General features: G+C 33.8%; 4 protein-coding genes across 7 annotated transcripts; 2 read left to right on the forward strand and 2 right to left on the reverse strand.

The window, feature by feature from the left end:
- Nucleotides 2-331, reverse strand: LOC109332564. Its single transcript, XM_019567543.1, has one exon. It carries the CDS (start codon nt 329-331, stop codon nt 2-4), a length of 330 nt encoding a protein of 109 aa, XP_019423088.1.
- On the reverse strand, nt 3,580-6,098 carry LOC109332399 (transcription factor MYC4-like). The gene is given in 1 exon segment (XM_019567370.1): nt 3,580-6,098. A coding segment is annotated over 1 exon segment (2,061 nt). The 5' UTR covers nt 6,044-6,098; the 3' UTR covers nt 3,580-3,982.
- Nucleotides 8,340-12,967, forward strand: LOC109333322 (probable ADP-ribosylation factor GTPase-activating protein AGD8). Of its 2 annotated transcripts, XM_019568753.1 has the most exons (7): nt 8,341-8,640; nt 8,731-8,849; nt 10,088-10,520; nt 10,664-10,930; nt 11,410-11,535; nt 12,166-12,261; nt 12,598-12,967. In XM_019568753.1, the coding sequence occupies exons 1-7, from the start codon at nt 8,569-8,571 to the stop codon at nt 12,703-12,705; spliced, it is 1,221 nt and encodes a 406-aa protein (XP_019424298.1). In that variant the 5' UTR covers nt 8,341-8,568; the 3' UTR covers nt 12,706-12,967. The 2 variants fall into 2 exon arrangements, with proteins under 2 accessions (XP_019424297.1, XP_019424298.1); XM_019568752.1 differs by having other exon boundaries at nt 8,340-8,640; nt 12,166-12,967.
- On the forward strand, nt 17,072-20,945 carry LOC109332266 (ubiquitin carboxyl-terminal hydrolase 21-like). Of its 3 annotated transcripts, XM_019567191.1 has the most exons (9): nt 17,072-17,559; nt 17,648-17,768; nt 18,280-18,390; nt 18,577-18,743; nt 18,847-19,176; nt 19,288-19,410; nt 19,800-19,961; nt 20,067-20,304; nt 20,383-20,944. In XM_019567191.1, the coding sequence occupies exons 1-9, from the start codon at nt 17,173-17,175 to the stop codon at nt 20,673-20,675; spliced, it is 1,932 nt and encodes a 643-aa protein (XP_019422736.1). In that variant the 5' UTR covers nt 17,072-17,172; the 3' UTR covers nt 20,676-20,944. The 3 variants fall into 3 exon arrangements, with proteins under 3 accessions (XP_019422736.1, XP_019422735.1, XP_019422738.1); XM_019567190.1 differs by having other exon boundaries at nt 19,800-20,304; nt 20,383-20,945; XM_019567193.1 differs by having other exon boundaries at nt 19,800-20,122; nt 20,459-20,945.

The following is a 21,151-nucleotide window of genomic DNA, read 5'->3' on the forward strand; positions in this document are numbered from 1 at the left end:
CTTACCCATTGCAACTCACTCTTTGGTCTTGATTTTCAACCAAATTCTCAAAACTCCAATCCCTTCTCATTCCACTGCTCCGCACCAACCTTGGTTCGGAGCTGCCCGAAAAGGAAACATTTCCGGTACTATGGATGCGACGATGATCAGCCTTAAGCTTTGCCACAACCCCGCCTTTTTTCCCCTCGCATTTGGGCGAAGGACCTATGTTCCCGGACCAGCTTCTATCAACCCTTTTGCAAGCTTCCTTATATTCCTTTTCGGTATATAACTCCCCATAAGAATCTGTCCTTTGAAGCACCTGGCTGCAGCTAAGGCAATTGAGACTCATGATGGTGTTTCTTGTGTCCCAAGGAACCAACCTCCAGGTCTTCCCTTATGAGTTGTAGGAAGATTGGTGGAAAAAAGTTAGAAAGGGGATTGGGTTTATATAAATTTGACCAAAGGGATAACAAATGTGGGTTGGAGGAGAGGATTTGGACAATTAAACTTACCAAACAAACAACCTGTTGCTACCTTTTAGCATGAGTTCCTAATCCGTAAATATAGCTTAACCATTCATATTTATAATTGGGGTATGGTTTTTAGTAATGACTATTGACCAATGACTCATTGAATCCTATTGATTGGTTTTTTTACAATTGTACTATCTTTTATTATTCAAGATTTCATGTACTTATTAGTATCCCGAACAAATCAAAATATGTTATTTAATGAGAGAAAAATTTAGAAACATAAATTTAATATTTTACATTAATTAGTTTGTTTTTGGCCAGGGATGTAGAAACATATACTTTTGGGACAGGGTATCTTGTTAAAAATAACTTCTTAGCAAATGTGTAAGAAGATTATGTTGTATTGTTCAAAACTTGTTACTTGTTGAAATCAAATTTAAGGTTTTTCTTATGGTAAAAGTTTTGGAAATATATTATTGACGTACCAACTTAAGGCTAGTCCAAAATCTCAGTATTAATTTAACGCAACATCTGTGGGGTGCAATTTTTGCTAAACAAACTCTCAACAACTTATTTTCAACGCAACATATGTTTTTTCTTGCCAAAATAATCTTAATCAGACACCCCTGAATTAGCATTTGCCTTCAAATTTACTACATTAATAGTAAAGGGACAAAAACTAAAACTTGAAGCTTTGGTAAAACTGATAGAAAGAAAAGTGTATTTAATAATTCCTACAAAAATGTATTTAATAATGAAAAAAGAGGAGGAGAGTGATTTGGAGAAATGTTATGGAATGCATCTTTTTTGTTTACAAGGTACAATCATGAATGTCTTGTAAGAAAAGAATTAATATCTATGCATTAAAAATATAAGTATTTTTTGTTTAGTACATTGTTATATGATTATTATTAACTTCTTAAATAAATGTAATGCAAATAAATGACCTGATAATTTTATAAAAAAAATTACACTGACAATGTATAAAAGAAACAGTTATTTTACATTATTAAGTGTTTTGTATCTCATGCTCTTATGATATGTAGGTGAATCTTTTATTCAAAGTTAACTATAAATACATTACTTAATTAAATTAGTTACTCATTTTTATTAAATACATTATTTAATAAAATTCTTTTAGTATATAATAGATACTCATTTTTATTTTGTCATCATAATTTCTTTTAAGCAATCAATTTTATCTAAACATTAACATACAAGATTCATATGATTAAATTAAGGGCCTAATTTTTTTTTCTTCCATCATAACTCTAAAATGTAAGTAACTAAAATGCATGCATCATGTTTCTGTTATATCAAAATGGATGGATAAAGGCCTCCATAATTGTCACAATGCAGTGATGCACTATGCTAGTACTCCATTTCTACATTTCTAATAAATGAGAAATAAAGGGTATATAAAGTGATACACATCTTAGTACAATTATTCCCCTAATCTAAATGCTTTTGCTAGAGTATTAATTAAAGAGAGAAATATGATTTTACAACTCACAATCACCAATAAAAGGAAAGGGACAAATCACTTATGGTACCAAATCCGTAGGATTATTGCTGAAGGCAGTTAAGGACACTCACATAAATTGGGAAGGAAAACTGTTAAAAACATTAGCAAACACAGTTAAAACGGTCTCTATTAATTCTGACAGTGTTATCTTCCTTCTGAAGTAAGTACGTATTGAAATAATTTTATATTTATGGCACAATTCATTACGTAGTTATTATCTAACTTTATGTGAGAGATAATAATGACTCTTAAAATAGATATTACACATATTCAATAGTCCAAAATAAGAGATCTATTAGTCCGTAAATACTTGAGAATTTCTTGTCTCAGTGACACATGCTACCAACTTCAACTGTTTCAAGGTAGAAGTTATTATCATAATACCAAATATTACTTTTTATCTAAATCTGTATATCTGAACATTCCTAAAATGCCATGAAGTGGAAGCTATGTGTATAGCTAGTAAGCTAATAAAGTACCCAAAGCCATTGCAGGAAAAAGAGAAATAGGCAAAGCCATTCAATGAGAAAGTCCATTTATTACAACTTAACAAAGCAGAAATAGTTGGTAAACGCATCAAATTCAATGCTACCTTCCAATTCCATGTTATTTTCATTAGAGCTAAAAAGTGAAAGAGAAAAAACCCACCTTTTTGGGTCTTTTTTAATGTTTATAATGGTGGGGTGCTGCTGGCTATTGACCTGCATGTTGGTGTTTAGCAGAGATTGAGATTCCACAAACACATGCATGCCAGAGCCTCCTACACTGCAACTTTGTGCTAATTTTTTTTACTCATTACCCTTTTTAAGCAAGTTATGATATTTTAACACCACACTCCACACACTTCTACATACAATATGTTTATTATAACTTCACATATGATATGGATCTAAATCACTAAATGTCACACGAGCTTACAAATTTCATTTCCTTTCTAACTACAATCCTGCCATTCATGTCAGTAGACATATCCATCAAGTTGGTAGGGTCAAAATTGAGTGGTTAGCAGAATACCTGAAAAGGATACAGGCTTACCTGATAGGATAAAAAGGTGTTAGATCTGAAAGGCCAAGTACTAAAAACTTGGAAATGTGGCAATATGTAGACACTAAAAAAGGAATTGGAATCCTCCTGAGAGGGAAGTGGTATAAAAAAACAAAAAACAAAAAAATATAATGACATTTGTGTTCTTTTTATTTATAATGAAATGACATTTTTACCTTTAAAACTAAAAGAAGAAAAGAACCCCCTCTCTATTACAGGAGAAGATCTTGTTACCTTAAAAAGAATTACCACCAACATAAAAATAGAGGACTTGGAAGTATTTCCTGTTGGAATGCATGGCTGAAAAGGAATAATTGACAAAACAGCCAAGAGTTTTTTATTCCCAACAACAACTAGCATCAAACTCCACCATACAGTGATCCAACTTTTTCCCATGATCATCAAACAACCATCATTAAACTTTTATTTTCGAGTGCACTCAAAATCGAACTCAAGTCAGTTATCTACCATCTGTGTTACATATTGTTGGCAACAGAAAAAAACTGAACATTAATAAAATCACATATATAGATTTCAAAACATGTTCCCTTTGGTAGAGCCATAATAACATCATGCAGAAAGCTCCATATTCCATACATAAACGAACACAGACCCAGAAATGAATACCATGCAGTCAGAAAACTCGCTGACAGAACTGTAAATAGTCGCTGATAAGCTGAAGAACAATGAGACTCGAGAATTTCAAGAGTTATGAAAATATATATGCAATCTAGACAGATAATATAAACACAGAAAAAACTACTTTAACTTCATCAAAGCTACCATAGCTAGTTCTAGTGCATTCAGCTTCTCGAATTGAATTACCTCATAATTTAGACTATGCTAGCTACCCAAAAGAAACTTTAAGACAAAAAAGAACTTATACTACAGAGCTTGCTACCAGGAAGGCTTAAAATATCCCAGAGACACTGCAAACTTATTGAAGCAGAGGTATTTATCATTTGCCATCACCAACTTTGGACGACAATGCTGCACATAGCTGCTCCTGAGTATAAAATATGCTTCCCATTTTCACTGTTGCTTGCTGGATCATCAAATCATTCACCACTGACACACTGGCATGGTGCACATCCAAATCCAATTCCATCAAAGCCATCATTAATCTCACTGCAGGGTTATTCCTCTTGCTACATTGGATCCTTATCATTACATCCCAACCAATAATCTTAACATCGATGTCCAAATCAATCAGCTTATAGCTTCCAACATTATTTAGCATCTTCAAATCCTTATCAAGTGGAGGTGATGCACCTGAATCTTTGGTGTTTTTTTCGAGTTCCTTCTTCGCTGCATCTAATTGCTTCTGCAAACCATCTTTATCTGATTCAAGGTTCTGAAGCTTGGATTTCAGCTCAGTAATGTAAGAAATGGCCCCCATAAGCGATGCTTTGTCCATCTTCGACACATTTGGAAACACAGCACGAAGCGCATAGAATCTCTGATTCAGCTTTTCCCTCCTCTGCCTCTCTGCTTCAACATGATTCAATGGTTCCTCTCTGCCCTTTGCCGGTTTCCTCCCTCTTTTTCGGAGCCGTTTTTCCAGTTCCACCACTCTACTGCTCTCAGGGTCCTTCACCACAGAAGCCTCAATATCTGAATGGTCGGAATCACCACCACCAGATCTCATATTCGAAATCGAAGCCGGCAAAACAACACCTGATGTGAAGGATAGCACGCCATCATCATTGCTGCTCCTCGATGTCGGGGACATACTCTTCTTGCTATTCTCCCCTGCACCAGTAGGTGCAGCAGCAAATTGAGACTGACCAGAGAAAAAATGAGAAGAGTTTCCATTTGCGCCAGTGTAAGATTTTTTCTTGCTCTCCCCAAAGCTCAAAATCTCACCACATTCCGGATTCAGAGAAAGGTGGTTATGTTAGCTGCTCCCATTCTTCACAACATTTCCTTCAAATCCATATGCGGAAAAGTTCAATTCCCTAAAAAATAAGCCCTGCTGCTGTTGCTGATTCTTCTGGCCATGACACTTATTAGGCAAGTTAATAGCACTTGGGGTTTTGGTTAAAGTACTGGTACTAGAGGTTTCAAAATGTGTCTTTTTGGAAATAGCCTTATTGTTATTGCTATGACTATTGTTCAAGCTCGGAATAGAAACTGAAACCGAAACCGAAAAGTTACCAGTAGTAGCAGGAACAACAACAGTATTGTTTGTATTAACATTCACAGAATCCCTAAATTCAGCATCATTAAGCCATAGAGAAAGGTCATTTCCACATTGGTCTTTACTTGTAGTGGTGGTGCTAGCAGTGAAGGGCCATGAACCCATGTCCCGATTATTATCATTGTTGTTGAAATTGAACAAGAATCTTACATTGTTCATGAGATCATGGTTTTGGAAAACAAATTCAGTGGACCCCAGCTCCACAACCCCATCTGCGACCGGTATACAAACAATGGTTTGAAGTCCGAAAACCTGTGCCTGTCTCGCCCTCTCACAAACCGACCCAGCTAGCCGGTCTGAACCGGAGACCCAAACCGGGTTCGAGTTAGATAAAGCCTGTCCAGGTAAACCGGAACCATCGACGAAGGACTGAGTCATGTAAACGAGGAAAAACCATTCAGTGTCGGTGACTTCATCATATACAATGTTATTTTCGGTTGAGGAACCATTGATGAGAGAGTTTAGTTCGCGAAGGACTTTCTTACGGTGGTCCTGTTCAGCAGATGAAGTTTTTTTGGTGTTGTTGTGTTTGGATTTATCATCATCAGTGCCTTTATAGTAACCGTCACCCCAATGAAGGAGGGTGGAAGAAGAGGAATGGTTATAAGATGATTGCCAGAATATGGCGTAGGTCCAGACGTGGGTGGTGGTGTGGCCTTCAGTGAGGGTTTGGAGGCGTTGCTGGAGGGTGTCTTGGTTGGATAGCGGTTGTTGGAGTGGTGGTGGTGGTGGTGGTTGTGGGAGTGACGGCGTGGGAGGTGGCCAGAGGTAGGGGAGGTCAGAAGAAGTGGTGGTGGTGTCGTCAATCCAGAGATTCATTTTGAGTCCATTTAGAAGGAAATTGAAAGACCAATGGTAAATGGGAGGGAGTGGTGGCTGTGACTGAAGATAAATAGATAGAGAGAAAAATAGTAGAAGAATATATTCAATTGTTTAATCACTGGCTAAATTCAAGGTTTAATTCAATTGTATTTTACCGTAACGCGATTTATTCGCCGATAGTGAAAAGACGGCGTGGCTAATTATGTTCAACCAATTTCTTTTTAGCACACTGTCTTCCAAGAATTTCATCACATTAATTTAGCGATAAAAGTTAATAAGGTGAAGGTAACGTTAATAAATAAAGATTCAGCGAAAATAGACTATGAATTTATATTGAATTTCTAACGCACTATTTATTTTTTATAAAACATTAAGAAAGATGATTAAATATACTAAAAGGAAACAAGAACATGTAATATGGGTGAATAGAATATGACCCTACGCCTCACTCATTATGCCTGGATCATAAAAGAGCTCGAACAAAGTTGGGTCTCATCGGGTTCGTGCTAAAAAATTAGACTTTGACAACATTTAGGGTTGAGTATGAACCAAACATGACCAAGTTTGACTCATCTTATGATCACTCACTCGTCAGGTTAATATCTATCTATATTTAAATGTGTATAGAGTAATGAAACTTTTTTGTCAAAAGTATTATTGATTCTCTAAATTTTTATCTTATGTACATGATTAATGATATATATAGATATACCATTTTATATGTCAAATTACATATTCATATTAATAAATAATATGAAAAGACTTTATCTAAAATAAATATGCATTATATTTAATCGAGTCTAGGTTCGAGTTTAAAGACTGGTCTGATCAATATTTATGGTCGAGTAAGCTTCAAGCATAGGATCGGATTCAAAAAATGACCCACGAACATTTTGGGGCGGGTAAAGGACAAGTCTTATCTCATCCTAGCCCGACTCATGCTCACCCCTAACATGTAATAAACAAGATACAATGACATGAACATAAAAAATGGTATCAAATAATCTGCCAACGCGTTGAAATTGGTCATAAATCGGCCATCGAGTTTTAAATAGTCGCCACACTATTCGATTTGAGTCTCTCACGTGAGGACCTTTTGACAATTAGTCATATCATTAGCTACTTGGGCCAAGTTTATGGGGTTCGCTCCCCTGCCCACACTTATTGGGCGGATAGATAATGAAAAATATGTTCATTTGTCCTAAAATGTTTAACCAACATGTTCTATTTGCTCTTGAATATTTCAAACGGACAAAACAGACAGTTTGAAGACATTATTAGATAAAATATTGAAACAATGATGTTGAAACAACACAAACAACAAATCTTTATTCTTCTTGATATAATCTTTATCTATAGATAATTCAATGTCATTTAACATTTAATTCTTGTTATGTTTAGGAGTTTGGAAGGGGGTGATGGAATAAAACATAACATAATGGAAATGAAAATGAAGGAACACAAGGATTCTCATCCTATTGGTTCCCCCACTTAGGGATAAAGACTTCATTTGGAAGGGTAGAAATAGAAGAGAAAGAGAGTGAGAGGAGAGAAGTTGGGGAGAAATATATTCTTTCTCTCATTTGATTTAGGAGAGAGTTTGAGGGAGGAGAGAAAAAAAGAAGAGGGCTCCACAAAATCTTTTTCTTCTCCCAAGTGAAGAGAAAATGAGAGGAGAAGAGAGACTCCAATCTATTGTCCCAAACTGTGTCTCAAACCATGTCCTGTACCAATAATATTGAAAGAAAAAATAAAAAATAATGAATATTTTTTTTTTTTAATTGACATGAAATATTTTTATTGATGTTCGGCATGATTTGAAACATAATTCGGGACAACAAATCTTTATCTAGTGAAGAGTGGGGGAGAAAAATCAATTCTTTCTCTTCTTTTTTTATACAACCAAACAACACTAAAATTCATTCTATTTCTCTCTTTTCACTCTCTTTCTCACATATTTCTTTATTCTTATTTTCTTCTCCCAACCAAACGAAACATTAAGAGTTTAGGTTCCCTTACTATTTTGTGCATTTTATTTCTCTAAAAACTATCAAAAGTGTTCAACAAACTATTATATCTATAGAGTTAGTCAACCAACTATTTATTAATATGAGGTAGCTGAAGTTAACTCAATATTCCATTATTTACTACCATATATATATGTGTTTTAAAAAAAATCCACTTGAGTCACAACCTAATATAATCTCTTAACTAAAAATTCAACCACAAATTTTGGGAAATAAAGTTTCTCAGCTTATTTTTGGAACATATTTAAAAAGGCATTGCAACAATTTTCCTAAAAAAGCAAGACAGAAGTGACAAACACAGAAACAACATTTGCGGTTTATTTTAGCTAAGGAGGTCTCAGGAGGTGAGAAGCGTTGTTCTCACCATCACCATCCCTGAGAACTCACAACCCCCAAGTTTGATTCTTCCATAAATACCCGATTTTTCTAAATACCCACTATTCCTTATTCCCAGATTTCTCATTTTTCATTTTCTTCTTCTCATTCTCTCCAACAATGGCCTCTTCGGACCCCTTCACCGACAAGAACATCGTGTTCCGTAAGCTCAAGGCAAAATCTGAAAATAAGGTTCCTGATTTTTTTTATATGTATAATTTGACTTGCCAGATCGGATTCAGATCTGTTTAAACTGAGAGGGTTTTTGTTTTTTTGATTCAGATGTGTTTTGATTGCAATGCAAAGAACCCAACTTGGGCTTCTGTGACATATGGGATCTTCCTCTGCATCGATTGTTCTGCTGTTCATCGCAGTCTCGGCGTTCACATCAGCTTTGTCAGGTAAGTTCTTATGATTGCTTGCTTGTATGGTAAATAGTGTAGTTTTTTGTGTGTTGGGGATTTTGGATAGCATAGGCGTTTTGATCTTGAATTGGATGGAATATACATTTTGATGAGGTAACTAAACGTGTTGATCAATGAATGTAGAGAATTGTGTTTCATTTTGTAGAAATTCCCCAAACTGATTTGTTATTATGACTTGAACTGGCAATGAAATCGGGCTCAGATGCATGGGGTCAAATCTGGAGTGTTGAAAATGGGAAAATTATTACGTGATCTATCGAAGGTTGATAGAATAGATAATCGTATAAGCCCCAAGGGGTTGTTGTTCTAGCGTAGCAGTAGAGGAGCGTGTGATGTGTGGGTATGCATGTCATCACTGGCTCACAGTTCAAATCCTAGCTAGGACAAGATATTCTCGCTAGACCACAAGGAATATCCTTGTGAATCTCTTAGTCCTAGCATGGGTGACGTACCTTTGACCGGATTGGATTGGTGAAGTCAATTAGTTGATGTACCTACAAGTTGACTTGGACACCAGCTGACCACATTACAAAATAAATAATATGTGAGCTTGATGTTTCAATGAATTCCATTTGTTTAATGGTTGATTAATAAATAAAGGTGTTAAATCTCAATGTGGGTCTTATGGTATAAGACATGCCCCATTAAGGTCCTCTATTGGAAGTCAGGGCATCACAGTGTTTATGATGTTTTTTATTGTTGTCTTCCTTCGTACATTGAATGGATCGGATGTATGGTTGGCTAGTACTGTAAAGATGATCAATGATATGGAGCTATTATCTTGTTGTGTTCCTTGTGTGTTCATTTGGTATGATGATCTAGAATGGAGAAATTGAATAGATGCTTAATTAAAATAAATGAACCACCAAAACATAGTTTACTTTTATGATGAAGAGAGTGATTTTTTAAAGAAAAAATTGCACTGATCTCCCCTTGAAAACATATGTTTTAGTTGATTTTTCTGGGGCATATATGCTCTGTAATTTATAAAACTAGAGGGGTTTTTATTTTTTATAATAATGTCCCCTCCTTTAGTAGTTTGGATTGCTTAGCATTCGTATTGCCCAATTAAATTAACTGCTTCTGGGTTCTGCATCTTCATAACTTTTTTACTCGACTATTCTATTAAATAAATTCCGTAAACAAAGAGAGGGAGTAGCAGAATAGAATGATGGGAGAAAAGATGAACCCATCTATACTTTTTTTTAATGTAGATCTACAAATTTAGACTCATGGAGTCGTGAGCAACTAAAAACGATGAGCTTTGGAGGAAACAATCGTGCACAGGTTTTCTTTAAACAGCATGGTTGGACTGATGGTGGTAAAATAGAGGCCAAATATACATCGAGAGCTGCAGAATTATATAAACAAATACTTTCTAAGGAAGTAGCTAAAAGTATGACTGAGGAAGCAAGTTTACCATCATCTGTTGTTGCTTCTCAGTCTGCACAAGTGGCTAATGGATTTCCGGAAGTAAGGACCAATGAATCACCAAAAGAAAATAGTCTGGGGAAGACTGAAACGTCTGAGAGCACTTCTTCACCTAGGGCTTCACATACAACATTTTCCAGTACTGTAAAGAAATCTATTGGTGCTAAAAAAACTGGGAAGACTGGGGGACTTGGTGCCCGGAAGCTCGCTAAAAAGGTATGGAAATAGTTATCTGTTTCGCAGATTTTATATTACTATATTGGAAGAAATATATTAGAAGTGTCATTTGGTTGATCATAATCTTACTGCCACTTAAGTTGAGGATATTTTTGTTGACAAATTATACTTATGGCATGCAGCCAAGTGAGTCTCTCTATGAGCAGAAGCCAGAAGAACTACCTGCTCCAGTTTCTTCCTCAGCAAACGAAAATTTGCCTACTGGGCCATCACCGCCATCTCGCTTTGGGTATGTAGAAAATGTCCAGTCAGCTGATTTGAATTCTGGAGCTGGGGATACAAATGTGCTTGGTCATGTGTCCATACCAAAGTCATCAAGCTTCTTTGCAGACTTTGGAATGGATAGTGGTTTTCCAAAGAAGACCGTATCAAATTCCTCAAAAGTGCAAGTAAGCCACTTATCTGCAACTTTTTAAGCCGGCATGATGTAACTTTACTGCATGTGATTACCCTATAGAACTAAAGTATGTTTGATCCCATTAAAAGTTTAGCTTCCCCTCTATATTCAGCTAAAAGCTTTATACAGAATATGGCTCGACATAGTAAAGCATGAGGAGAAATCTGAAGCTGTTTTCCATCTTCAAATTTCGGCACTAAAATTTCAAAATAAGTCCTATCCTTTCATTTCATTAATATCCATATTGAAGTGAGCCTATCGATATGAAATGTATATGGAGGATGTCATGTGTATACTCTCATGAACATTCAGCAAGATTTTGTGGACACTGAACAATAGATATTATACAATTACTCTCCTGACTACAATAACTGTAGCCTACCACCTATAAACTATGCTCTCAACGTTTTTCTGTCATTAGAGTTATCTTAATCTGAACCTTATTTTGTTTATTTACCTATCTTTTATCAGATTCAAGAATCTGATGAAGCAAGGAAGAAGTTCTCAAATGCTAAATCTATTTCTTCATCCCAATTTTTTGGAGATCAGAACAAAGCTGAAGATTTGGCAGCTCAAGCTACTTTATCAAAGTTTTCAGTAAGTATCCTTTCCGTTAATGACTTGCTTGAACATTGTCTTAGCATACACATTTAGGTAGGTCTTGAATGTTGAATATCTGGTTATGGGACTGGATCATATTGCTTCTTTAATATGTTATGTAATCTTTCAATTGTTAGAACTCATATTAATTGATATCGTATTTAAATGAAGTGTTGAGATTGAAAAGGAACGATTGTATTTTTTGAACCAGTCATGTCTAAAAGTAGAAAGTCGTGTACTGGTGTAATCTTTAATATATTTTCTTGATAATAGTTTCTTTAACATGCTTTCATTAATTAGCTAAGCTATTTTTCTTTTGTATCATCATGGACAATCAGGTATCACCGTATCAAAACAGTATAGTGCTAAAAACCCATAATGATGTGGTAGAAAGGGCAATTTCCCGTTTTAACTGAGAAGGGTGGACTAATTTCCTGCTTTATGGAAGAACATTTTTTTTGTTTTATTGAAGATAACTTGTGATTGGTCACAAATATAAACAAACTTTTAATTTGATCCATGTATCTGACCTCACTTAGTAGGATTAAGGTTTGGTTGTTATTACAATGCAACATGGTGACTTTAAAAGTTGATGTTTGACGGAATTAATCCTTTTGTTATTTCCAGGGTAAAAGTGCCATCTCCAGTGCTGATCTTTTTGGTGATTCAGACTCCTCCATTGATCTTGCTGCTAGTGACCTCATCAATCGAATATCATTCCAGGTTTGCTTTTCTATTTATAAGCTTCACTGTTCATGTCCTCAATCATGTTGCTCATGTACTATGAAACAAAAGTACTTCAAAATAGTCGCCGTATCCTTGTTGTGTCCATGTTATTGGACACTCCTCACTATATTATACAACAACAACCTAGCCTTAATCTCTTAATTTCAGATCTGTGCTTCCGTGTTAACCTTGTATTGATTTTATATCCTGTATCATAGCAGTTTCATGCTCTATAATTTTCGAAGTTTGCTGGATCCCCATGTTCGATTTGTTGTGTCATATTCTTGCTCCCTAGCTCATTCCCCTCCCTCTTTTCTCTCTTTTGTTTTACAGGCACAAGAAGATATTTCATCCCTTAAAAACATTGCTGGAGAGACTGGGAAGAGGCTCAGCTCCTTTGCCTCCACTTTCATTACAGATCTTCAAGACCGAATACTCTAAAATTAAACTTTTTTGTATCAAAGAAAATCCTTGGAGGTTGCAATAGTGAGCAGCCACTTTTGTTTTTAATGTAATAGAAGATTGTGCAGTTGCAGTATACAATTCTTTGAGAAAAAATATAAGGTAGTAAGGTACTACTGATTTTCAGGCCAGTTTGTAATCGAACACAACCTTGCCATCTTCTCAGTTGGCTAAGCCTGCTGCATGTGGGTTAACCAGTTCCCTTTATAGTATCATTAACTATCAAATCATTAGTTCCTAATGGCCCAGTGCAAAGTTTTGATGGACTTTTATTGAGTCGTTTATCTTATGCTTTGGTTTTACAGTTTGCATTATAGTATTCTTTATACACCCTTTCCTTTTGTTGCGTTTTGCACTTTTGCTTGTTGTTTAAGTAATTAGTTGAACTTGAGAGGATTGAAGTTTGTCATTTTGTATGGGACAAGAAGAGTTGGGCAAATTGCCTTGTTCACCAATTGATATGTAGGACAGGTGCTTTTGGTGGTATACATAATTTTTTTGGTACTACCAAGGATATCTCATCGCCCTTTTGTATAAGTAATTAATCACTTTTAGGGTGTGTGTGACTGCATATTTCAATAAGTGTTGCTTCCAAGAATTGAATCATTGATCTTTTGGTCATCTTAGGATTCAACGGAGTCTTATATTACTAGACCAACATCTTGCTATTATCGATCAAATGCTGAGATGTATAATAACTATTATAAGAATATTTTTGTTGAAAAAATGTATTGCAAATACAAGTTTTGTAATGATATGAAGTGGTATAATTCCTGAGTACTTTTGGTAGTTCAAAACGCTCCAGTAAAAAATGGTTTGTGTTGGTAAGTGAAGATCCTATATCGGTATGGTACAATAATTATATCGATCATGCAATTATATTGGTCAAAATTAATCATATTGGCTAGTTTTCAATTGAATCGTATCAGTTATATTGTCTGTTTTCAATTGAATCATACTACTTATACCGGTCGGTTTTTAATTGAATTATATCGGTCAAACCAGCTGGTTTTCAATTCAAGCGTACTGGTTGGTTTTCAATTAAACTGTATCGGCCATACGGACCGGTTTTCAATTAAACCATACCAGTCATACTTGCCAGTTTTTATTTAAAATTAATTTTTTAATAAAAATAAAAAATTATTGTTTTTTATTAATTTTTCAACATTAATATTAATATATTATATATGTTAATTTAATATCGCGTTTAATCAGTGGCCCACTAGTTAAATCGCTATACCATTATATCAATATCTTAACCTATAACAATACTGATTCAAAATGTAAGATGAGGTGATTTAGTGTTGTATATGTAACAATTCTCTTCAACTCAAAGTACCCGGTAAGATTAGAGACTTATATGACCATGAAATTATTTTAACCTTTCTTTGCTGGAATAGAGAAAGGGGAAAGAAGTAGAGGGAATTGGAGAATTTAGATTTTACTCTTATTTGGTTGAGGATAAAGAAATAATGGATATAATAAAAATATGTGGAACTTGCACAAAAGTTTCTCATCAAATGTAGAGAGAAAGTAGAGATGGAAAGAGGTTAATAGTGTGAAATGACAAATATGACCTTAGTAATTTTTCTTTATTAATATTTTTTCATTTTTTTAAGATTTTATTTTTCTTTTCAAATATGATATTTTTCTCTTCTCTTACTTTTAATTCAACTAAAGAAGAGAGATAGATAATAGAGTAACTTACATTGAGACTCATGAATTTTAATGAAATGAACAAATCACTTACATTTTTTTAAATCTACACAAATTACCTTTAATTATATATATACATTATTACATTGACTATCACGGTAAAAAAAAAAATGTAATTTTTTAAATAAAAAATTGTGACAAAAATTAAGTCAAACAAAATATGACATACTGTAATAAAGGCAAATCCAAATAATATAAGAGTCGATGTGTATTATTATTTTGGTTAGTTACAATATAGTATACGAGTAATTCATACATCTCCTTAAGATTATTGATGCAGTTTGTAATGAATAAAAAATAATGAATACAATAATAGACATCAACTCTTGTAATATTTGGATTTGTCTTTACAATATACATATTTTGTTTGACTTAATTACATGTATCACTATTTTTTGTTTAAGAAATTAAATTTATTTATCTTACAATGGTAGTCAGTGCAATATATATATATATATATATATATATATATATAATGAGGAAAAATTTGTTTACACCTAAGTTAAGATACATTAGTTATACTTAATTTTAATCATTCATTCTCATAAATCCAACGAATCAAATGAGTGAGTGCAATAAGTTATTTAATATTTTTTCCTCTCATCATTTATTGCACTCACCCATTTGGTCCATTGGATTTATGAAATGAACTGAGATTGAATGTAAATCAAACTTAGGCATAAATGAATCTATCATCATATATAATTAGAGGTGATTTGTATAGGTTTTGAAAAGGTCTAGGTGACTCATGTAATTTTACTGCAACTATGGGGTGTCTGTATATTTTACTATAGAGAATAAAATATTTTTCTCTCTTATCTTTCTTTTTCATTTCATCGTATATCAAATAATGTAAAAATCTAGTCAAACTTAGTAAAATAATTTTTGTAAAGAAAATATTAACTGAAAATAAAGAATTGATTTTAGAAGTCTTTAATAAAAAAATGATTGTCATATTCGTAAAGTAAAATTTCTATTTATAATTAAAAATCAAATATTATTTGTTTTTTTTTTAGGAAACTAACGTTTTTCTGGCATAAGAAAATGTCTTAAATGCTCAATGATAAAGAGAAATAGAAAACAGAAACGCTTAATATTTTGAAAAACTGAAAGATTATTAAATGTTTTCATTTAAATAATTAGGAACAAGCACCATGTGAATATAAAATTATTATATCTGGGCTGTTTATGCGTTAAAGACTAGTAGTTTTTAATGAACATAGCTCATTCTTAGCTGTAAATCTACTACCACTCTACCATTCAATGAATAAATTATTTCTTAGCATTTTTATAGTTTAAAAATGTTTAAATAATTATATTAATGCATTAAAAAATAAAATACAAATTATTTAATTTAAAATGAAAATATGTGAAGTAAAAATAGCAAAATACTTATTTCAATATAATTAAGACAACCTATTTATTAAATTAAACATTTAGGAACATATATTTAATGAATAATATAAATTATTATATTTTATTACCATACACATTAACTCTACTGTAATAATTACTTAATTACTATATATTATTAAGTCATTTTAAATCGTTAAATTAATAAAAGGAACACACTAGATGCTATTTCGGAAAATAAAAAACATTCAATACTTTCTACATTTTAAAATATTTTTGCCTAAATGTGTCCTTCGCCGATAGCTAAAGAAGCGTGTTATTTGAGATGGAAAAAAAATAGTTATCATTAATAAATATTTGTTGTACAACCCATATCATTTGATCATATCAAAGAAAATAGGTATATTTCACTCACTACTTTTGTTAACCGTGTTTAATATTTATGTATTATTGGTATAAAGTTTTATTTTTTCAAATTATTTTGAATGTAATATCCATTTAGTGATAGTTTTGAAGATTTATACTAAAATTAAAATTATAATAATTTATACTTTTTAGTAGATACATATTTTTTTCTATTATTTATACATTTTTCTTTTATTAAAGGATGAATGATTAATACATCAATCAATAACCAAGATTCAAGAAATTCTTACTCTTAGGATAACATGGACTATTTTGAGTATTTTCTTTTGTTGATAAAATATTTCAAATATTTAATATGTTTACTTTTCAACCAACAATATGGTACTATATTTTAATCCCTTCTTGTATACGTTTCCAAAGTCTTATATTAATAATATACATATTACTAAGTTGATGGAACTTTGTTAAGAGTGTACAAATGTAGATAATGCAGTTATACCTACAAGGTACATGTTTTTTCTTTTTCTTAATACAATACCCGCTACAGAAGAAGAAAATCACACAGTATCTATACGAGAGTTTTGAGAGCGCGGGAAGTCATTTTTATCATCAAAATATTTCAATAGTTTCCCTCTATTTCCAAACCCCTTTTTCATCTTCCCTCCTCTTTCTAGAATCCCATACCCCAACTACTTCCCCGTTTTTTTCTTTCCCTTTAAATTCAAACTCGCTCCCACACTCAATTTCCGCTAACAATAACCCAATCTTTCGCGCTCCAAAACCACTTCCTCAATCACCCACTATCTCGCAACACCATAATACCCGGAACGTTCAAAATAATAGATCTTCTTCATATTATTGTCAACGATATGATATGAAAAAAATATAATCCGAATTTTTAAATATTAAAAAACCCAATCTTAATAAATTTTATCTAGATCCAAATATTCTTATGTATAAGATAACATAATTTAATATAACTCTAATTCAAATCCATTCCAATTGTTCACAATGTGCATAGCAAAACCTCCCCCTACCGAATCCAAAGAGGGGAAAGATCAAATGAACCCTCCTCCTCCTTTAGCGCCAGACCCTGTTTCTCAATCGCTCGATTCCGTAGGTGGAGCTTCTGCTTCCGGCGACGCTCCTATGCTGCTCACGGTTGCGCCACCCTCCGGTGACCATATTTATCTCTCCGACCACCTTAAAGAGGCACATTATTATTCGCCATTTCAATCTTCTTTGAAAGACAATTACTCTTCTTGGCCCTCGTGGCAAGGTTCCGATGAGAAATCGCAAGTGTGGGACCCAGAGCAAAATCGTACCAACGATCAAAATTGGCTCCACTGTACTGGTCTCATTGCTCCTTCAAGAATTGAAGATTTACCCTCTCGTGTGGTACGTGCTTTTTTCTAACTCGAAATTAGGGTTCTTGTTAATTTATTTTGTTATTATTGTTTTTTTTATGATATATTTGTTTTTACAGGGTGCTGGACTTTTAAATCTTGGCAACACTTGTTTTATGAATGCTATATTGCAGTGCTTTACGCATACAGTGCCCTTAATTGAGGGTCTCTGTTCTAGTAGCCATACTTTCCCTTGTGATTGTGAGTTCTTACTCTTGTTTCAATTTTACAATCATGCTCTTTTTACTTGTTTTACAATCAAAGTTCCTAGATTAAATTTGTAGGAATTAATATAGGTTTTGATCATTAAATAAGCTAAATCCAAACATATTTAATGCACAAAACTTACCTCTTGCTCTCAATGTTTTTGGTGCTGTTAGGCCAATAAAATTATGATATGTGTAACAGCTGTTATGCATGTTCTATTTCCATTGATGCTTTGTTGTGTATGTTATGTTGTCAATGGAAAACAATACCACAAGCACATTGAGAACAATATCGAAGTTTGTCTATAATTAATACTCCTGATAAATTATCTTAGTGAATAAAACCAGGATCCAAGTTTTGTCTGTGCGTAGTACTCCTGATAGATTATTTTAGATGCAGCTATGTACTAACTTAACCTCTGCTCCTTGCAGTCATGTGTATAGTTTGAGAATCATGGTTTATATTTTACTTTCTTTTCTGAAGACTAAGCATTTTGGAATTTCAGGTTATCACAATGAGTTCTGTGTTATTTGTGCTCTTCGTGCCCAAATTGAACTTTCCTTAGCAGCTTCTGGAAGAATAGTTTCACCTGAGACGTTTGTTCAGAACTTGACTTGTATCCTTTTTCATCACTGTGATGATTATTAATAGATTACCTTGCATCTTTATCTTTGGCCTATGGCCAATCAATTGACTGTAAGAATTAAGGAGTGTCATTGGTAGTGTTTGTTATATTTATATCACTGACTTGTAAAGTAGATCCTTTAATTAATGGTTGTTGTGATCCATAACATCCTAACAGATTTTTCATCTAGTTTCACAAGATACCAGCAGGAAGATGCACATGAATTTATGCAGAGTGCCCTTGATAAACTAGATTGGTGTTTCCTCAATTTGAAGGAGAATAATAAGAGTTTTGAAGATGCTAATTTAGTAGAGAAAATTTTTGGAGGTCGTCTCATAAGCAAAGTATGATGGAGATTTTCTTTATCCTATGTTTGCCTTTGGCGCCCTTATTGTTTAGTATGTTATGTTTGCAAATTGTCATGTTCTCTTGGTCTTTGTGTTCCAGCTTTGCTGCTCTAACTGTGGCCACTCGTCTAATACCTATGAGCCACTAATTGACATGAGCTTAGAGATAGAAAATGTGGACAGTCTTCCTAGTGCGCTGGAATCCTTCACAAAGTTGGAATATATTGAAGCAAATTTTAAATGTGATGGCTGCAAGAAAGAAGTTTCCTTGGAAAAGCAGCTTTTGTTAGACCAGACACCGTCAGTTGCTGCATTTCATTTGAAAAGATTTAAGACTGATGGGACTTTTGTTGAAAAACTTGACAAACATGTGGATTTTCCATTAGAGTTGGATTTGCAGCCGTACTCTGTTTCTAATCAAAACAGTATTGTGAGTTGTGGTTTTATATCCCCATTTACATTTCATTAAATCTTTGCAAATGTATTTTTTGTCTTGTCTCCCTTATGAGTTCCTTATCTCGACTCATTGCTGTGTTGATAGGAACCAATGAAGTATGATCTATATGCAGTTGTTGTGCATTTAGGATTATCAGCTACTTCAGGACATTACTACTGCTATGTTCGCTCTGCCCCAGATGTATGGCATAGATTGGATGATTCGCAGGTATATCCCTAGGACATGTTTAAGTAATAAAACACTGTCTTTCTGGGGTCCATTCATGATATTCAGCTGTAAATGATTGTTGCTCATGGTGATGTCATATTTTTGGCAATAAAGTGACGATACCTTTGATTTGTTCCCATTTGTAGTTCATTTTAGCATATTATATTGATTTTCTAGAAATTTGCTTTTGATTTTTTAATGTTATTTATTCATTTTTAAACTATGGGTCTTCAATCATACATAACTTCAAAATATTCGGTATGCTAGTTTCATACCATTGTTGTAATCTGTTTTTAAGGACATTGTTTCTGCTCCATTCTGTAAAATGTGGTGTGCTTATTTTTAATGATTGTGTTTGTTATTGTTAATATCTGGAAATTCTTCTTCAGGTTACTAGGGTCTCAGCAGACTATGTGCTGTCTCAGGAAGCATATATATTGTTTTATGCACAACATGGTACGCCATGGTTTTCAAGTATTATGGAATCCCGAATGCAGTGCTTGGATCCAAGTATTTGGAATACCTCTCCTAAGTCTGTATTAGACAGGGTTGACAGCTCACATAAATCAAATCCTATTATAACTGCAAGGGATGAGGCTAGTGAATCCAAAGAATCTTCTGAGAAGGAGTTTGATTATTCTTGTAAAGTAAGGCTGGAGTTACTTAAGGTCAATGATACTGCTGTTGCTTCTCATGGCTGTGAACAATTTCCTTCTAAGCCAAATCAAGAAATTGTTGGTCTGTATGTTAGTGCCTTGGTTGATGAAAATTCATATGTTGAGAGTGGTGGTGCTGATAAAAACAGATGCTGTCAAGTAGTGTTTGATTTTGGAAAGAATAATGATGGTTTCAGTCATCAAACTCCCCCTAGCCTCCCTAATCATGATTCTCCAGGTAATTGAGGATGCTTTTATTGAATTCCCCCATCCATTATGATTTCTTTGTTTAACAACCTTGAGTTGGATTTGTCAGTCAGGAGTTACCACAACACTCGTAATCATTTGAAGCAGAATAGCGGGAGTGGAAAAAGACCAAAAAGTACAGCAAATTCTGAGAGAGAAGCAGCTATGAGATATGCAAGAAAATTGCGTCGTTCAAGGAGAGATGCAATATATGAGCTACTTGTTCGCAGTGGGAAAGTTTTGAACAAGAGAAAAGAGGTAGATTCACCACTGTGCACGGAAGACAGCAATCACAGTGTTCCCAAAAAATCAAACCATGCTTCTGTTATGTGCCCTGTGGCAGCTGGAGGAAGTTCACAGTGAAAATAGTCTTCGGCTTTTGTTAGTTTTTTGTTTTCAATGTTCTTTTTTTGGGTTGGTAGGAAACCTAAATCTATGGTCGTTTTGCTGTAAATTTGACAATTATCTGACAAAAATGTATAGATAGACATCTGGAGATAGAAGATCCATTATTTTACCGGTTGCATGCTCAGTAGTGAGTATAGATCAATAGTAGTAAAAAATGCATGGGAGGTACATAACCAGCGAGTGTGGACAAGTATGTATAAATCAGAACATTGGTTATGATGATAATAAAACAATTTTAAAGTTTTCCGCTGAACTTTTTCGTGGCTTTTTACATGATACATTTATAAATGGGGTGTTTACAAATGTTTTTTCAAGCAGAGGAATTCTCTTGGGAGAATAGCATTCTTTATGGCCAATGTGTATCCTTCAATTTATGCAAAATGTATATTTTGAGGAGAAATGGATTGGCCTTCTGCAGGGAATTGACCATC

The sequence above is a fragment of the Lupinus angustifolius genome, chromosome LG18, assembly GCF_001865875.1.
Source record: "Lupinus angustifolius cultivar Tanjil chromosome LG18, LupAngTanjil_v1.0, whole genome shotgun sequence".
NCBI classification, from domain to species: Eukaryota; Viridiplantae; Streptophyta; class Magnoliopsida; order Fabales; family Fabaceae; genus Lupinus; species Lupinus angustifolius.

What these genes read in the sequence shown, in the direction of transcription:
- LOC109333322 (XM_019568752.1), top strand. Translation starts at nt 8,569, where the DNA reads ATGGCCTCTTCGGACCCCTTCACCGACAAGAACATCGTGTTCCGTAAG. An exon ending in CCCGGAAGCTCGCTAAAAAG is followed by an intron (nt 10,521 to 10,663) that starts GTATGGAAATAG and finishes TATGGCATGCAG; the next exon opens with CCAAGTGAGTCTCTCTATGA. An exon ending in CTACTTTATCAAAGTTTTCA is followed by an intron (nt 11,536 to 12,165) that starts GTAAGTATCCTT and finishes TGTTATTTCCAG; the next exon opens with GGTAAAAGTGCCATCTCCAG.
- LOC109332266 (XM_019567190.1), top strand. Translation starts at nt 17,173, where the DNA reads ATGTGCATAGCAAAACCTCCCCCTACCGAATCCAAAGAGGGGAAAGAT. An exon ending in CCATACTTTCCCTTGTGATT is followed by an intron (nt 17,769 to 18,279) that starts GTGAGTTCTTAC and finishes TTGGAATTTCAG; the next exon opens with GTTATCACAATGAGTTCTGT. An exon ending in GAGGTCGTCTCATAAGCAAA is followed by an intron (nt 18,744 to 18,846) that starts GTATGATGGAGA and finishes TTTGTGTTCCAG; the next exon opens with CTTTGCTGCTCTAACTGTGG.
- LOC109332564 (XM_019567543.1), bottom strand. Translation starts at nt 331, where the DNA reads ATGAGTCTCAATTGCCTTAGCTGCAGCCAGGTGCTTCAAAGGACAGAT.